The following is a 19086-nucleotide window of genomic DNA, read 5'->3' as shown; positions in this document are numbered from 1 at the left end:
TGAGGTAATGAAAAAGAGGATACGTCGCGAGTGGGTGGGGGTTGATGAGGTGTCGCCCCTCGCTGCCGTTGTATGCTTAGCTGAACCTATTTGTGCTTTTAGGTCCTTTGCACCTTTATTTGCTACACAAAACATGGGAATTTATTTTTTACTTCATCCGAGAACTTATATATACGTATAAAATCAAGATGAGTGTAGGTACATGAGCTTTGCCAGACGTAAACAAGGACTACTGACGTGCAGACTGACCAATTAAATGTTTACAGAGAAGGTTATCGACCAATAACGGTAGCTCTACAGTCAGACCGTCCAATCAGAAGATTTTAGGCTACTTCACCACGCCCCCTTCTTACTCAAGCGAACCATACGGAGTAGGGGAGGGCGGGACTAGTTTGTGAACGAAACGCTTCTCGAAATTCTATGTAAGCTATAGAAAAACAAAATCCCGGACGTTTGTGAAATTCCGCCCAGACATTTTTTTAAGTCTAAAAAAGTCCGGGTAAGAGAGAATGTCTGGTCACCCTAGGATTAAGTTTAGTCCTGGACTATACACTCCTTACAATAGAAAATCATATTCCAAATTGCTGTGTAGTCCAGGACTAGGCATATTCTGTGTCAAAAATTGACGTTTGAGCTCTTTTAGAAAACATTTGGGACCAATCGCAGTATTACAGCGAAAAACAGATATTTCCCTAGCCACACTTAAGATTCCCACCAACATCTGGGCAGGGCTGGAGATTCACAGTGAAGTATCAATGTTGTGTTTTTGAGGTTTAATCACATGCCAAGTCCAAATACATCTTTTTTTTACATCTGAAATTACTGAGAGTAATATAGCAATATGTTTTTTTTTTTTTTTTGTAAAATGGCTTAGATTTGCTGCTGTATGCAAAGATTCACCTACAGACTTAAACCAGCCCACAGCACTATGACATCATCATCATCTTTTTAATCCATTTCAGGGTCGCGGTAGCACTATGACAAAAACGTGGAAATAATGTTGTAATTTGACAGATGTGTGTAATCTGTTTTGAGACTAGAGGAGGTTTTAACTTTAATTAAATATTAATGAGAATGAGAAACAGTTCACATACAGACCCCAAGCATGGGGTTAAAATTGTAATATTTACTCACTTTAGACATTAACTCTGAAACTCCAGTCTGAGATTCTTCCAGTGATGATCTGTAATTATAAAGTCCAGAATCTTCTCTGCTGATGTTTCTGATGGTTAAAGATCCACTGTTTCTGTTCATCTGCACTCTGTCTCTGAATCTCTCTGTGTAGTAGTCTATAACAGTCTCTCCTCTAAAGACCTGACTGTCCACTATGCTTATATCTGCTTTCTCAGGTCCATAGAACCACAGAATGTGAGCATCACTCTGAACTGCAGTTAATCCAGTGTGAATTATTACTGTGTTTCCCTCCAGCTTCTGCAGTTTAACAACTTCTTCAACTGTGGAAGGCAGACCTGAAAATACAGAAGTAGTTCAGAGAAATATTGGTCAGCCATGCACTGCATTAAAGAATGTGGTTTCATATTAAATAACTTTTATCAGACTCACAACGGCAGCTTGAAACTTTACCTCAAAGTGTTTTGAAGAGGTTTATATGCTGGTCATAAAATTAGAATATCATGAAAAAGTTGATTTATTTGAGTAATTCCATTCAAAAAGTGAAACTTGTATATTATACTCATTCATTCACAGACTGATACATTTCAAGTGTTTATTTCTTTTAATTTGATGATTATAACTGACAACTAATGAAAACCCCAAATTCAGTATCTCAGAAAATTAGAATATTGTGAAAATGTTCAATATTAAAGACACCTGGTGCCACACTCTAATCAACTAATTAACTCAAAAAACCCGCAAAGACCTGTAATGTTGTCTCAGTTATTTCTGTAGGCTACACAATCATGGGGAAGACTGCTGACTTCACATTTGTCCAAAAGACGACCATTGATACCTTACACAAGCAGGGGAAGACACAAAAGTCATTGTAAAGAGGCTGGCTGTTCACAGAGCTCTGTGTCCAAGCGCATTAATAGAGAGGTGAAGGGAAGGAAAACATGTGGTAGAAAAAAGTGTACAAGTGATAGGGATGACCACATCCTGGAGAGGATTGTGAAACCAAACCCATTCAAAAATGTGGGGGAGATTCACAAAGACTGGACTGCAGCTGGAGTCAGTGCTTCAAGAACCACCATGCACAGACGTATGCAAGACATGGGTTTCAGCTGTCGCATTCCTTGTCAAGCCACTCTTGAATGAGAGACAGTGTCAGAATCGACTCGCCTGGGGTAAAGGCAAAAGTGACTGGACTGCTGCTGAGTCATGTTTTCTGATTAAATTAAATTTTGCATTTCCTTTGGAAATCAAGGTCCCAGAGTCTGGAGGAAGAGAGGAGAGGGACAGAATCCATGTTGCTTGAGGTCCAGTGTAAAGTTTCCACAGTCAGTGATGATTTGGGGTGCCACATCATCTGCTGGTGTTGGTCCACTGTGTTTTCTGAGGTCCAGGGTCAATGCAGCCCTCTACCAGGAAGTTTTAGAGAACACATGCTTCCTGCTGCTGACCAACAGGACTTGGCACCTGCACACAATGCCAAATCTACCAGTACCTGGTTTAAGAACCATGGTGTCCCTGTTCTTAATTGTTCAGCAAACTTGCCCGACCTTAACCCCCTTAGAAATGATATGGGGTATTGTGAAAAGGAAGATGGAATATGCCAGCAGTGCCAAAGAGCTGAAGGCCACTATCAGAGCAACCTGGGCTTCATATCACCTGAGCAGTGCCACAGGTTGATCGACTCCATGCCACGCTCCATTGCTGCAGTAATTCAGGCAAAAGGAGCCCTAAGTACTGACTAACTAAGTACTGTACTGTTTTTGTATTGGTCTTAAGTAATATTCTAATTTTCTGAGATACTGAATATGGGGTTTTCATTAGTTGTCAGTTGTAATCATCAAAATAAAAGAAATAAATACTTGAAACATATCAGTCCGCAGCATGGTGGTGCAGCAAGTAGGGTCGCAGTCACACAGCTCCAGGGACCTGGAGGTTGTGGGTTCGATTCCCACTCCGGGTGACTGTCTGTGAGGAGTTGGTGTGTTCTCCCCGTGTCCGTGTGGGTTTCCTTCGGGTGCTCCGGTTTCCTTCCAGAGTCCAAAAACACATGTTGGTAGGTGGATTGGCGACTCAAAAGTGTCGTGTGTGTGTGTGTGTGTGTTGCCCTGTGAAGGACTGGCGCCCCCTCCAGGGTGTATTCCTGCCTTGCGCCCAATGATTCTAGGTAGGCTCTGGACACACTGTGACGATGAACTGGATAAGCGATTACAGATAATGAATGAATATATCAGTCTGTGTGTAATGAATGAGTATAATATACAAGTATCACTTTTTGAATGGAATTGCTGAAATAAATGAACTTTTTCATGATATTCTAATTTTATGACCAGCACCTGTAATGAAAATATTAAATAAAATATTTTTGTCGTAATTTTGGTAAATCATGATACATCTGACTACACATCAAGCCCAGACATGCACACAATCCAAAATAACCTTATACACACTTAACCTAAATCCCCATAATAACCCCTAATACCATGAACAGATGTAGGAGCAGTGCACACTGGTAGCTTCCCTGTGAGTCCCAGCTCCAATGCTTTTTTTTTACACAGATGCACTGTGGGCAATTTTCTGTGTTGCAAACATTTCATAATTTACCTCCATATCCGGAACGCACTAGAAACTAATGCACACTAATTTACTAATATATATATATATATATTTCTGTGACCGCTTTGTTCAGCCTCTCATTTTCTGTAAAAGTCTTTTTGAAGTGACAAGTTCAGTTTGGTAAACATCAGGTTGGTATGTATCAATGCCATAAAACCCATAAACACACAAGTACTGTGTACAGGAACTGGAACGACAAACCCAGGTACAAATGTGAGTTCAAACATATTTCCACTGGGTAGTACAGGCCACATTCACATTCTGCAGCAGACCCTCATACATTCTGACCTACATAGACACAACCACAGTACGTAGCACTCTGGCTCTGCACAGCACAACATAATACTACTTATTTATATGGCCTTTATTGAACTTGTTAAGGCGTTCAACTCAGCCATGTAGTCATTAACAGAGCATCTGTTTTCAGGAAGTGCTCAAGAAACAGTGCAGTAACCATCATTTTAACAATTTGAATACTTACAAAAGAATGGCCTTTCCCTCAGAGTAAGTCATTGGCTGTGTGTGTGTGTGTGTGTGTCTGTGTTTGGTAAAATAACAATAATATTTTAGTATAGTAGTGGAACATGTATAATGCTGCATACATCGATCAAGCTAAATTAAGATCTGAAATTTTAATGACCCCATTATTTACAGGATCCAATGATGGGTGCAAATGTTCATCTAACAAAGCATGTCAGGTTTGGATTTGTTTAGTGCATGATGTGATAGAATACATTTCAGAAAAAAACACAATAAATGTTTGTCTCAAACAAATTGTAGTTTGGTACAAATCTATCTACAAAATACCAACAGGACTTCAGTGATCTATTGTTCTCTGGAATAGATGAATATTGTGGTGATGCTGAATTGAATTTCATTTTACTCTATTTGTAATTCTCTGGGAATACATGTAATATCAAACCAGGTACATTACAACGTCCAAACACTTTTTATTCTCCTGCTTATTCTGCTGAAATCTGCATAATAACCAGGTTTTCAATGATAAAATGTATAGTACTACCACTGAGCATGGTAACAATATGCTCATGTGCAGTTTCTCCAGAGAGTTCTGTTCTATTAACAATCATTTTCATGAATCTGAAACACAAATCTTTACAAAATTTTGAAAACATGACTTTATTTATATTTGGAAACACACTTTTTAAACATTAAGACAATCTGATACACACCCATTGCTCAAAAAGACACTCAGTTGTGTGCACCCTGCTAATGTATTGAAGATGGTGTATGAGCGCAAACATTAGGCTGCTGTGCCAAATATAAATGCAGTGGCAAATCATTTAAACCATGTATTTAATATTTTCTGGAAACAATAACTTATTGTGAATTTACACTACTCTGAAAACATGAGAACTGTGAGAGCAAATAATGCAGGCATAATATATATATATATATATATATATATATATATATATATATAATGTTATGTTGCACCAGCATGCCCTTGCACCAAGGAGTGGGAATGCAGGTGCAAATGGCAACTCAAAATAGAGGTTTGAAAGAAAGTAAGAATGACAATGGCGTCTACAAACAAAGGACTTGAACCAAACTAAAATCAGCTTTGACACTGAAACACTCTACCCATTAAGTTCAGCTCAATCTTACCTCTTTCTTTATATAGACACTTAGCTATAATTATTTAGTAACAATATTTTCCCTTGATAAAACTTATTTTCATTACTTTTGCTAAGTACCATACCGTCTGCCCCTCTAAAATGGTGCAGCACTGAACTGTGCTTTGAGTTAGGCTTTTATACAGAACCCAGCAGTTGTGTCTGATCAGCCTCATTCAGAACCCCCGCTGCCCAGACACTACATCTTTTCGAAAGCCATGCACCCTGACCACATGTTGGAGGAGGAGGGGATCTGCTGTCTCTTTGGTTGATGAGAGTTTGGGTAGTGGCACAAATGTACAGGCCTTAGAGCAGTGATCCACTATAACCAAGATGACTTTATTGCCTTTGGACAGCGGTAAGCCTGTCACAATGTGAGTCCAAGGACGGGTAGGAATTGGTAAAGGGACGTTACTGTTTGACTGTAGATCAGAATGTTGTCGAGGTACATATATGCAAATCTGTTCAACATCTCCCTCAAAACCTCATTAATAAAAGGTGGAAGATGGCTGGTGCATTCATGAGCCCAAAGGGCATCACCTGGTACTCATAATGCCCTGAGAGTATAATGAATGCCGTCTTCCATTCATCCCCTTGTTTTATATGGATGAGGTTGTAGATGCTGTGCAGATCCAGCTTAGTGAATACAGATGCCTGCTGCAGTTCCTCAAAAGCAGAGGGCATGAGTGTGAGGTGGTAGCAGCCTTTCACCGTTATGCCACTCAGACCAAAGTAATCGATACAAGGGCAAAGCCCTCCATCCTTCCTTTCTCCACAAAGAAAAAACTTGCTCTAGCAGGAGAAGAGGAGAGCTTTATAAAGCCTGACTCAAGAGCCTCCGAACATGGTGCCCTGAAGAAGGTTAATGGCACAGTCAAATGACCTATGAGGAGACCCCCTGCTGGTAAGTGGCTGCGTGAACCAACACATTATGAATCATGTAAACAAGGGACAAGGTACAAAACTAATACTGGTTTTCTGTGATCTTCACTGCAACCACAAATGCAAGTTAAAACTGTATGTAAATAAGAAATCATATAAAAACAAGATCCAGAACCATCTTCTCTTGGCCCAGTCATATTTAAGACATAATAAGGCAAAGTGGAAAAGTGTCATTTGTTACGCAAGTAATAATGTAAAATTCTTTTTAAAAATCATGTCTGGGCATCCTCTGTTCTAAAGGAGAGAGGGACTCTCCAGCTGATTATCAGTGGACAGGGTAACTGTCAGCATCTGTGATGGTAGGAGGGTGCATTAATGAATGTTATTGATTCGTTCAGAGGGAACCAGTGCTAATTTGTAGCAGCAGTAAACAGACCTTTCACACCTTAACACTAGCCTTTCAAAGTGTGAACATAGACATTATCAGGGATATAACTGAGGAGACTGGTCACTGGTTGAAAAATGATCAATGCTGGTGAGAAGCAGATTTTGTATTTTTTTGGAATTGTAAATTCCAGTTTATTTTATCTTTAAGCATTTACCATTTCTGAGGGAATAGTCATGCTCTTACTGGGTAACAAGTAACTAATGGAAAATCATAATCATGACACTTATTAGTCAGTAACTAAAATTCATCATGATTTGAAGGGCAATCTTGTTCTTTATTTTAAACCTAATTCCAATGCAAGTGAGACAATCACCATTGTTTTGCCACTGTGTTGAAGAGGAAACCAAACATGTACATTTACTCTACAACAGGTTTGTTCAGTACAGAGCAGAGACTAAAACAAACTGGTCATTGAACATGCCTTCAATTCCACCCTTCATTCCAGATCAAACAGATGACCTGAAAAGCAAAGCTGAAGCAAATGTTTCTTCCTTCTGACTTGACTGATACAGAAACTCAGCAGTGGTAAGTGTGAAACTCACATTTTATTTCATTAAAAGTCTGTGAAAATGCTGAAATGGAGCATGGAGATGGGAAACACTGCAACACACATCTCAGTGTTTAGTGAATGACAGTTACTTCTTACATGTACAGTCATATGCAAAGTTCTGGACACCACAGGTCAAATAACATATTTAAATTAAATACATTCACAGCCTCTACAGAGAACACCATTGTGAATATTTTAATGCACTCTTACTGGTTATTTGCTCATTTCTATGCTAATGTGTATTCACTGGAAGGGAATAAAACATCAGTTGTGGCGTGTTCAAAAGATCTACATTGTGCTTTTATGTTATATTTTTCTCAATTAAAAAAAAAATCTACAGAAATGTGCAGTGAAACTAGTCAGAAAATAGAAAAAGAAAGAAAAAACAGCAGGGGTGAGCAAAATCTTGCTTATTACTTTATCTCTAAATATTGTTTGACTGTGGTGAAAGCCCTGTTTTATAAAGAGTTCTGCTGGACAATGACTTTGGAAATGACTCTATTTACAGGGTGATGGAGACAGAAGCTGTGTTGTTGCCTCCCTTTTAAAACCATGGCTGGAGCAGGGCTATTTACTGTAAATATTCTCAGTACATGGAGGAATGAGATCCTTTAGTCATTAAACCCCTGTCTGGACAGTGTTGGATGAGCTTGATGGAGTTTTAATGGGACTGTACTGGTAGTGTGTCCTGGTCGGTAGGTGAATGTTTTCCAGTTTAAGACTTTTCTACTTTACATAAACAAATGGTTTAATGTTTCCTCTTCACTGACAACAACAACAAAGTGCAGCTTGTTTTTAATCGCAGCGCAGGAACGAGCGGCTCATTATATTGATTAGATACATTTCTGTGGATTATGTTCAGAAATGTCATGGTATTTCTGATAACTCTGATAAGTTTATCCGTTCACTGTGAGTTTGCTGTGTGTAAAACAGTAAAGGACACACGGTTTTATTAAAATATGAAATGACGACACTGTCCTACGTCATCATGAAGGAGGAGAAAACAGCTGAAAGTTCGTCGCCATTTCGAGACGAAGAGAGAGAGAGAGACATCGCTCCGAGAGCAGGGTTCCTCTACTTCTCTGTAAATAGTTTCACTAGAAGAAAGAATGGAAAGACTGTTGACAAACTACTTCTGGACATGCCTTCAATTCCTTCTGTTAATAAACTGGACACTGTTTGGTGACTGTGGCTGAGACAGGTCTCTGGTCTGAACTGGTTTACAGAGCTGTGTGGAGTTCACTGTGTGTGAGATGACGGTAAGTGAAAGTCTTTACACTCATTTTACCACATTTACTTATCCATAAATTAACTGATGAATCACTTACACTTATCAGTTAACCAACTGTAGAAAATATTCAGGGTTTGATGTCATTATTACATATCTGACATAAACAATAAGCAGCTGATCAAATAATTTTAAAGAAAAATATTTATACTTTGTTGTGATTTAAAAAAAAAGGCATATTTTATTATTTGTTGAGATGAGCCCTATATACATAGACTTTTTATATTGTTCCATTATATTAATGTGCCTTTGTTACTGTCTGAATATATGGAAGAAAGTACAGTGAAATGCTGTGCATATATACACACTTATTTACATTGCTTTATTTATTGTTAAGTTGATTTAACACTTGATATCACAGAAATAATAATAATAATAATAATAATAGTATAGTATGAAATAAAATAAATTAAAATATTGAAAAGTCTGGTTTGAACCTGTTTACAGAGTTATGAAGAGTACACAGGAGTACAGTAGACAAAAATATTTAGATTTGAAATACATTGGTTTGCTGAAGAATACAGTGTTGTGAACCACCTTCTCAACACTAGAAGGCGATGTTGTAATGAAACCAAAAGTGTTTATACACAAGCCAACACCCACAGTACAAACAGGGATGAGCAGATATTTAATACAATTAAACTAAAACGGTCTGTCGTGACTAATCTTAATGTAAAGACTCTGTTTCAACAACTCTAATATAACATGAAGACATTAGATGACATGAGAACATGAATCAAAAAAGAAACTTTAGTCATTAAGTTGTGGATTGTATAGTTTTGCTGTAATTATATCTTTGATGTGAATATTTCTACAGCATTAAACATGTACAAATACGTTTAGACACTGACTTTACATTGCTCCAAATAATCTGAACACACACTAGAACATAAGGGGGCAGTGTGTCAGACTGATCCTGAAGTTGCCGTTGTTGGTGGTTTCCTTTATGCACTCAGTTAACTTATTTTAATTCCTCTGCTTGTCTTAATCATTTAAAACCATTTTGTGAAAACATTAAGAATTTCAGAGTGACTTTAATGTGTCAGATTACATATGGCTAAAGCTAAATCTAAAAAAGTAAAAAAAAAAAAAAAAAAAAACGAAGCAGGTTTACAGTAATGCAACACCTACAATAGTCTTATGAACTCAGACACACAAAAAACATCTGTATTCCACGTATATCCAAGTTTTTACACTCACATACTTATGTCAGAATAGGTGTGAGACATAACAGGTTGAATACTGAATAAAACATCAAAAACTACATGAAAAGGATATATAGACGCTGAGTTAGAACTTGATATGCGAGTACACCACTGTCTCACTCTGGTCTTGATTTTTTGTCTCTCTGGAAACTTTGCCCTGTAAAACACAGCAGGAAACTTATATTAAGAACTCATTATGTTAATAACTAAAATTGTTTACATGCTCAATGCTTCAGTACTGAATTTAATTTTGCTTTGCATTAATTGGCTGTGGCCTTTAAATATGACCTCTAAGTGAAAACCATAAAGCACACAGAGGAATCAACTTATACTGGAATGATGTTTAGTTTCAACACAGATATTAATATGTGGATACAGGAACTTGGATAAAATTCCCAATGCTTGAAGTATAAATTAGTCATATATCGGAGCTAAAGGCAGAGTGTACACAAGCATGATGTTCTGTGCATGTGCAGTCTTAATCAGGCACTAGTCATTAGTGTGAGTGTGTTTGTTCTTTGCCACTGAGGGGTTAAATGTAGAGGTCAAATTTCATTGTACATTTGAACAATGATTATAAAGCATGGCACAGATAAATCCTCATTCAATTTATAAGTACAATATGTGCACTGTTGGCACCAAACTATCATATTAACTGATTCAGACTAATTGTATAGAGACAGTAAACAACACCCAGTGTGAACTAAGAGCTAACATCACCTTCACCTTCTAGTAAAAATAAAAGTATGGAACAGATTTGAGAGAAAACTTGTCAAGTCCCAGCCGTTAACAACCCAAACCGGTTATGCCAGCTATTATTCCTCAGTGTTTAGTTCCATAACAACCCACAGCAGGAACTCTGCTCAGTCAAAAAAGGAAAGAAATGACTTTGTAGAATTTAAGTGAACTTTATTTTTTCTGTAATGAGAAGAGGCTCCTCACTGGAAACCAGCAGCTATCTACAATTTAGAATTAGTTATCTCCAGTGACACAAAAATATCACTAGTGAATGTTTATATATGTATAATGTTTTCAAAAACATGCTTATGATTCTATGTGCATGAACGCATTTTTAAATAGCAACACTTTGGCCATTTATTCTCCTCTTTTTCTGATAAATATTTAAAATGAGGCTGTGACTAGACTCCATTAACTGATTTATAAAGATGTTCTTGCTGTACAAATGGAAGTATTTCTGCATAAATACCCGGTTCCTTTATTAACATAAATATACGTGCATTTAGTCACGTTAAAAACATTACAGTTAAAATGTAATCTGGCCAGATTCTGTCATGATCAGGTGAGTTATCAGCTTGAATGTCATTTCAGTGCAGTGGACTTCAGTTTTGTATCATTTTATGAACAGACGATAACAGGCTTTCGATGTTCATACACTGAACTGCCTTGAAAATTTTTTTTGTTAATACGTAGTTAACCACGTCATTCTTACACAGCCGATGTCCTTCAAATTATTATCAAGATTTCATGATGAATGAACCAATAGAAATTCTACAAAATCACAATCTGTTATATCACTACAGCAAGTTAAACTGGGCTTTTTCCTTAATGGTTTGACTAGAATTTATACAATCACAACATTTCAACATCTCACAACTTCATAACACACAGTAGTTTAAACAGACAAAATTCAGGTAAATATCATTCAAATGTATAAAATTGACATGCTTCAGGATTCAAATACTTATGTCAATATTCATATACTTTTGTACTTATTTAGCTCTCTATTCAAAATCAAAGCAGATGCAGAAACACCCAGTGACTGTAGATGATCCAAGAAGACAAGAGCAAATTTTACATATTTTAGACGCCACCTCAAACCAAGGAGTTGTCATAAAGCTACCAGGCTGTATTTTTGTCACATTTTCTTTATTTAGTTGATGCTGCTTTCTAAGTTTTGAAAAATATATAAAAGGTCAAAAGATCCAAACAGACAAAATGATCTCATAAGCTCGGGCCACAGTGAATAACATAGAATTAGAATTACAACAGTCTTCACAGCTCTGTGGTTGGACCCTGGTCTGCTATTTGAACAGTGAATAACAAATATTCAGCTAAACAGACAATGAGGCAATAAATAATTATGTGCATCTACTGGAGTATGGCCAAAGGGTACACACTGTAACCCAGTTTATGGATTCTTGTGTCATGCAGAAGTATTTAACATCAGCTCCAGCATATGTTTTCATTCACAATAAATATCTCAGTGTGATGATTTCAACATGAACAACTTCTCAGTACATTATATTCAGCTTACGATGCTCTTCTTGTTTTTAGTGTCAAAGGAAGAAGATGAATAAATAAGGATGCTGTAAGTATAACTGCAACAGTGTGACATGTGACAGAGTGAAATGGAGATTGTGTGTATAACTTAAATACCTCAGGAGCTTCTTTTGAATTCGGAGATGTGATTTTCACTTCAGAATAATCAGTCTCGCCATTTTCAGCTACCTCTGTCATAAAAGAGAACAAAGTACATTGTATAAATGAAGCAAAAGGTATTCCATATACAAATACAAAGACACTTGGGTTTGTTCGAAGAAAGATAAATATATTACCTTGTTGTTTAGGCCGCTCTTTGCAACACAATTTAAATAATATTAATGATCCAACAACAATCACACCCAGACAAATCAGGACAGCCAGTGGAATGATGACATGCCTTTCGGTAGCACTTCTTTCTGCTAAAAAACTGCAGTAAATCAAACACTTCTGTAATAAGACAATGTACAGTATCTGCATCACTGGAGCATCATAGAAGTTATCAAGTTTGCTTATTTGCTGCAAACCTAAATGAATTCTTATTACCTGTCTCATTATGAAGGAGAAAAGAAGTGTTTGGTCCAATTCATTTTTTCCAAATCAGTTTTAGTCAACTACAGATATGACAAAAATAAAGGTAAACAAATACTAAACTTACCTGCTTTATTATAACATAGCTGTGTAAATCTGAGTTGTGTGGTTTGGTTGCTGACTGGATTAGCAGCTACACAGGTGTAAACAGAACAGTTTGGGATGGTTATATTCAGGGGGAGAGATAGACGGTCACTGGAGACTGTGCTGTTGATGTTGGAGATTCTCTCATTATCTTTAAACCAGGACAAGTTCACATCGTTTTCATTCTCCACAGTGCACAGAGGAGAACACCAGTCTCTCAGACTCACTGAGCAGTTTTCTGTTCCATTTCTAATTACTGGCTTCAATACTGGAGCTAGGAAATGCAAAACAGAACAAAAAGGACATTCTGTATATATGTCAAATCAATAATAAGCACAAAATCAAAGCACTGGATGAATACACTGAAATGAATTTACTGGGCAGGTATAGCCAAGATTCTCCTCCTAATCTCATACTGGGGCTGCAGGATGCAAAACAGACAGGTTTCAACATGCCTAGAACCTACTGCAACTCATAAACAGCAGGTATTATTTCCCGCTCCACAAGAACCATAAAACATCATCAGTGCTGCTAACCTCCTATTAGATGAATGCAACATGTTTTAAAAGTGTCGGACACAATCGGCAAATGATAGGTATCATCATCATCATCATCTCTGGAAAGCTTAATATTTACTATTTATTATATATTTTAACTGCCTTTATAATAAATTAATTTGATATCACATAAACATAACTAAACTTTAAATTTTAACTTAATGTATATTAACCCTAATTCTAATCTTAATTTCAACCCAAAACTTTATTCTAATAATAAATCTAAGGTTAACACTGTTGAACAACTTCAGCAGTTTGTTTATGTTCCCTCTAATTTAAAGATTTATTTAAGAATTGTACATTTACTCACCATAGACATTAACTCTGAAACTCCAGTCTGAGATTCTTCCAGTGATGATCTGTAATTTATAAAGTCCAGAATCTTCTCTGCTGATGTTTCTGATGGTTAAAGATCCACTGTTTCTGTTCAGCTGCAGTCTGTCTCTGAATCTCTCTGTGTTATAGTCTATAACAGTCTCTCCTCTAAAGACCTGACTGTCCACTATCTTCATATCTGCTTTCTCAGGTCCATAGAACCACAGAATCTGAGCATCACTCTGAACTGCAGTTAATCCAGTGTGAATTATCACAGTGTTTCCCTCCAGCTCCTGCAGTTTAACAACTTCTTCTCCAGCTGTGGACCGCAGACCTGAAACAATGTAAGTAGCAGATTTAGTCGAACAAAAAGTGTAAAACTAAACAAAATGTCCAGAAAATGATACTTAAAAAAGAAACTACCCTACTGTAAAATGTATAAAATATATAACAGTGTTATTTATTATTTTCACCATAGTTCAAATGAGAACAGAATTCAACAAAGTAACAATATTTTTTTCTGGAGACTTGTGTTGTGGCATTGAGGGTCTCAAAGCTCATCACAAAAAATACTTATGTACCTGAACCTACCTTTTATTTCTCCATCATTCATCAAAAGCTGATAGTTACTGATTTTTTACTATTCACACTACATAAAGTCTCTTTAATAAACAATTATCAATATAACTGCACATCACAGTGATATAACATCATAAAATAGTGCTATAACTTTTCTTAATCCTCTTCTAAATAACAGAAACACGTCTATATTTACAGCGGCACTATAAACTGAGCTGAAAGAACAAAGACGAACCGCGTTGAAACCGGACTGACCACTAACTGTTAAATTCAGAACTCCACATTTTCTAACAGACTTACAGCAGAAAAGCAGGTAAATAACAGCTCCAGGAATCCTGTAGAGTGAGGACATGTTGGAGGTGCCATTCTACTCTGTAAACAGTGTCAGTAAACTCTTCAACTCCATCGTGAATCTCCTTCAGTTTCAGAGAAAACACAGAGCTGATGAGACAGTGAGGGCGAGGCTAAACATGCCCACAATGCACTGCGGGAATTAAAAAGCAGTTTTGAACTTAAACTGAGTCTTGCACTGTACTACACTCAGACTCTTACAAACTGATATCAAACACCAGAGATTAAATACAGCTTCACTTTCAGTCGTATGGTATTCTATAAAATTATTTTAATTTTGAAGAAAAAAAGAAGAGATTAAATACAGCTTCACTTTCAGATGCATGTTACTGAAACTGCACTGTATTTTATGTTTGATATTTTGAATACTCTCTGAAAACACTGTGTGTAATATTCTTCTGTATTATGAGTAAATCTCATTTTTATCACTTTTGGACAATTACTAAAAGTTATTAATAACAGAGAAGAATAGAAGTAGAGCCCATGGCCTTTAATTGTAAAAATTCATCAATTTTTTTAACAATAATAAGTAAAATTGTATATGTAACGTGACACAACATAATAATAAATATCACATGCAAATAACCTTGGAAAACATGTCTGAATATCTATTTACACCCATTGTATTTATTAAAACAGAAAAAAATCTTTAGACAGACGTCTCTGACTGTTATATTAGTGTTGCACTTTTATTTCTGACATTTTCACTTTAAGTCACACAAGAGAATCATCATTTGTCTTTTGGTTCTTGTTTTCCCACACTCACAAATTATATTTCAAAATAGACTGAAAAAGTATGACCTATAAAAATAACTTATTTCTTTTAATGAAACCTCTGGTTCACCGGTGTGATGAAAAAGATTTTAAAATGTGATTCAGTGAGGCCACATTTGTAGCTGAAACCCACCACATCCGCTGTAATGTATGAGACATGAGATGGGGGCTTCTGAACACTGCCAGAGTGATGAGAGTGCACCAACCACAGATATGAACACAATGCAAAACAGGGATCTCTTTCATTTATTTTCCAGTCAAAAATGTCACTGAGAACAATGTTTTTATTTTCTCTCAAAGAACATGCAAGACCTAGCAAACTGCAAAGAAAATTATGTCTGACATTTGGACAATGCTGTGCACAGATTTTACAATTGTGCTTCCTCTGAGTTTTAGGATTCAAGGACTTGCTTTTAGTGTTGAATATCAGTTTTAGAATTAAATAAAAGATTGAATAAAGCTCCAGCATAAAGAGCTGGTGTATGATTGGGTTTCAAAGAAGTTATGAGAACCTACTGCCAATAAAATTCAAATTCAAATTGTAATCTACCATCTACCGTGGTTGTGTGACTAGGGAAATATCTGCTGAAGTTCAACAGAAATTTCAGAGTGGAGTTTTACATTTACATTTATGCATTTGGCAGACGCTTTTATCCAAAGCGACTTACAAAAGAGGATCTAACATTTGAACTACAGCACAATTTATACAAACTACCTTACATTAAGTGCAATATGCCAGGATGTAAATAAGTGCATTAAAGAAAGACATTCAGTGCAAAAGATACTCTCGGAAGAGCTGGGTTTTCAATGATTTCTTGAATGCAGAGAGGGTTTCTGTTGCTCTGATAGTCCTTGGAAGCTCGTTCCACCAGCGTGGTACCAGAGATGAGAATAGCCTCAACTGACCTGTACGGGGGGTTGGTCGTGTTAGTTGGGGCTCCTTTGAGGAACTTGAGTTTTGGATGAAGTGGTGTGGAAGCACTTAATGCATCTGTCCTCCATTTTGCCATCATCCACAGATCAATATCAGATGCTGCTGTAATGTAACTGGCTGCTGCTGAGAGCTGTTATGGAAAATGGACATCACGTGATTTTATTGTTGATCCCTCATCACTTATTCAGTGTTTGTTCTTTCTTTCCGCAGCGTGAGAAGAAATCAACAGGTAAGTGATCTGTACAAAGCACAGTTCGAGTTAAACATGTAATCAGCAAGTAAACAAGAGGCACATCTGCATGACGCTGCAAGTTTTATAAACATATGACTTCAATCAGGAACATCCCTAAAATCCCCAGAAAATGAAACTAGTCTCTACTCCCTTAGACTGTGTTTAAAGTTTTTAAATCATTTGTTAATTCCAAGTCATTGAGTCGTTGAGTTAATTTATTTTTAACTAATGTTTTAATTAATGGTATGTATCTGCTACTTTGCACCTTCATCATTTGTACAGTTTCATACCCAGCACACACTAATGTTTTAGCTGTTCTAATTGTACTCGTACGTTTCACTTCTCCATTTTGTAGACTCTGTGTAACAGGTTTAAGGGGGAATCACCACAATGAAAACTGCAGACTCAGGAAACAAAGCAGAGGCCCTTAACCAAAAGCATCATGTTTACAAAGAGGAAGGGAAAATTGGGCGAGTGGAGCTGGAAATAAACCACACTCCCTAGTGCACAAAACTACACCCTCACCTGCTAAATTGCACCCAATCGTTCTCTTCTCTATTATTATTATTTTAAAGTACAAATATCAAAGCCATTTCATAAGTGCAACTGTGAATATTATACATATAGGTGATCTCCTGAGGGCTTAGTTAGAAATTCTGCAGTCTCTTTATCTTAACCACTGCAGTGTAATGCTTATGACATCCAGAATTCACCCACAGACCACAGTGTTTAGAGCTGATTCACTGTAAAAAAAAAAAAAAAAAAAAAAGGAGCTCAAAATAAGCACTATTAATTCCCCAAAATAGTCACATGAGTCTTTCACATGGATATCTGTAAAGACATGAAACATAAAATATCTCATATGTATTTTTGCAGTGATGAAAACAATGTAAAATCAGGAGTGTTTTGTACAGTATATTATTCACACTGTCCCTTGATGCAATGTTATATACTCACATTCTGTGAAGGTGATATCATCACAAACTCTGCATAACTTTGATTACCATCTTACTCTCAGTAAACAGTAAATAGGTCAGCTGGCATTTGACATGAGTTTTACCGTCTCTCTCTCTCACACTCACACACACACACACACACACACACCTCTCATGTGAATGCTTTTATTTTGCAGTGTATATATAATTATTTGCAAATTATGTTTTCAGTAACCTTATTCTCAAGTTGTATTCTTAGCATAATAATACAGGAAAGAGTAGAATAAACTTTATTATTATTATTATGACTACAATCACACTATACATGTAGATCCCTAAAATGTTCTGTGGCAGATGATATTCATTTCTACTAAAAGTCTTTTGTTAGTAAATTAAATATAATATCTGTTCTTTTTGTTTTCTTTTTCAGTGACCTCAGGGTTGTGTGCAAATGCTGCAAGGAGGCTCATTTTTTTCATGACATGTCTGTGAAGAGACATATATTTAACAAAATACATATTATGCTAAAGCATTTGATTTCATATGTAGTCACTTCAAAGATGTGAAATATTTGTTGCATTTTGGAGAAACCAGAAGAGCAGAGCAGTAACCACTCGTCTCACTATGTGCAGTACATTTGCAGAACAACACTAACCACTGTTCACATCAAACTCCTGCCCCAGATACTTCAGCCCACATTTATTACTTTCGTAGAGATCTGTCACACATATATCAAAGACTGAAACACTGCTTCTTCTCGTAATACTTTGAGTTTTTCTGATATATAAAATCGATACATAATAAATAGAATTCATAAGGTATTAAAGTGTTCTGTTTCTTTATTTAGACTCCACTCCTTGTTACATCATTCACAAACACAAAAAAAAATCATGAGATCACCTCTTTTCACACTTTGTTTTGATTGTTTTCACACCTTAGCCACGGGTCCCAACCACTTCCCTTTTAACCTTGATGAGTCAATAGTGTTATACGTTTATTTACTATAAATACAAGCATGATGTATAACATACCTATATAAAAATATTCACTTATTGTGGTTATTTTAGAATGGATAAATATAAAACATATCTCTAAAATGTCTACAGTTTCAATAATGGGATCAGGTGTGAAGATAAAGCATTTAAACCTGTGTTTCAATTTGTGTGTTTAACTTATTTAATTCTGTATTTACTTCCAATTTAAAAACTAAACTAGTAACTTAAATGTTAAGCAACAAACAGTAGGTGAAAAATGTTCTAATTCAGTTTGTTCACTGTTTTTACATAGACAAAAATCAAAAGATGGACATAGGGACATTTGACATTTTGTGTATGATGATTACTTCTATGGCTCAAAAGAATACAGTGTGATGTATTAAAATATGAAGGATACACTTTCTCTTATTAGTTCATTGCACTTCATCCTCAGGAGAAATTGTCTGGTGTTCTCTGTTATCAGTGTATGTGGAAGTGCAACTGTATGATACACTGGATGCTTTTGAAGAATGCTTATTCCACTCTGACTGTTTGAACCTTATGTGTTGGTTTGCCAGATAGGGATTGAGCTTAGGCTATATCTGGGCTATATCCTCCTTTTAATGGAACATCACAATGGAAAATGCTGCATAGTCCAGGACTAGCTTAATCCCTATCTGGGGGGGGGGGGGGGGGTGATGATGAGGTCACGCCCCACGCTGCCGTTGT

General features: G+C 36.5%; 2 protein-coding genes and 1 long non-coding RNA gene across 6 annotated transcripts in view; 1 reads left to right on the top strand and 2 right to left on the bottom strand.

Annotated features, from left to right (window-relative positions):
• Positions 1-19086, bottom strand: part of LOC136687463 (CD48 antigen-like) — a 114070-nt gene that overhangs the window by 12412 nt on the left and 82572 nt on the right. The window lies entirely within an intron of this gene.
• On the top strand, positions 7157-18197 carry LOC136687487 (uncharacterized). 3 transcript variants are annotated; one of them, XR_010800481.1, is made up of 6 exons: positions 7157-7233; positions 7599-7652; positions 7767-8517; positions 12047-12080; positions 13790-13922; positions 16427-18197. It is a non-coding gene; the product is annotated as an uncharacterized lncRNA (long non-coding RNA). The 3 variants fall into 3 exon arrangements; XR_010800480.1 differs by having other exon boundaries at positions 7178-7233; positions 7599-8517; XR_010800479.1 differs by lacking the exon at positions 7157-7233 and having other exon boundaries at positions 7251-8517.
• Positions 8538-15036, bottom strand: LOC136687467 (CD48 antigen-like). Of its 2 annotated transcripts, none has more exons than XM_066661897.1 (6): positions 14458-15036; positions 13574-13912; positions 12690-12980; positions 12328-12450; positions 12149-12222; positions 8538-9908 (listed from the first exon to the last, which is right to left on the bottom strand). In XM_066661897.1, exons 1-6 carry the CDS (start codon positions 14507-14509, stop codon positions 9837-9839), a joined length of 951 nt encoding a protein of 316 aa, XP_066517994.1. In that variant the 5' UTR covers positions 14510-15036; the 3' UTR covers positions 8538-9836. The 2 variants fall into 2 exon arrangements, with proteins under 2 accessions (XP_066517994.1, XP_066517993.1); XM_066661896.1 differs by having other exon boundaries at positions 8539-9908; positions 12328-12453; positions 14458-15033.

The sequence above is a fragment of the Hoplias malabaricus genome, chromosome 2, assembly GCF_029633855.1.
Source record: "Hoplias malabaricus isolate fHopMal1 chromosome 2, fHopMal1.hap1, whole genome shotgun sequence".
In the NCBI taxonomy this organism is placed as follows: Eukaryota; Metazoa; Chordata; class Actinopteri; order Characiformes; family Erythrinidae; genus Hoplias; species Hoplias malabaricus.
The sequence above is the reverse complement of the archived record's forward strand: the minus strand, read 5'-3'. Positions and strand labels throughout refer to the sequence as shown.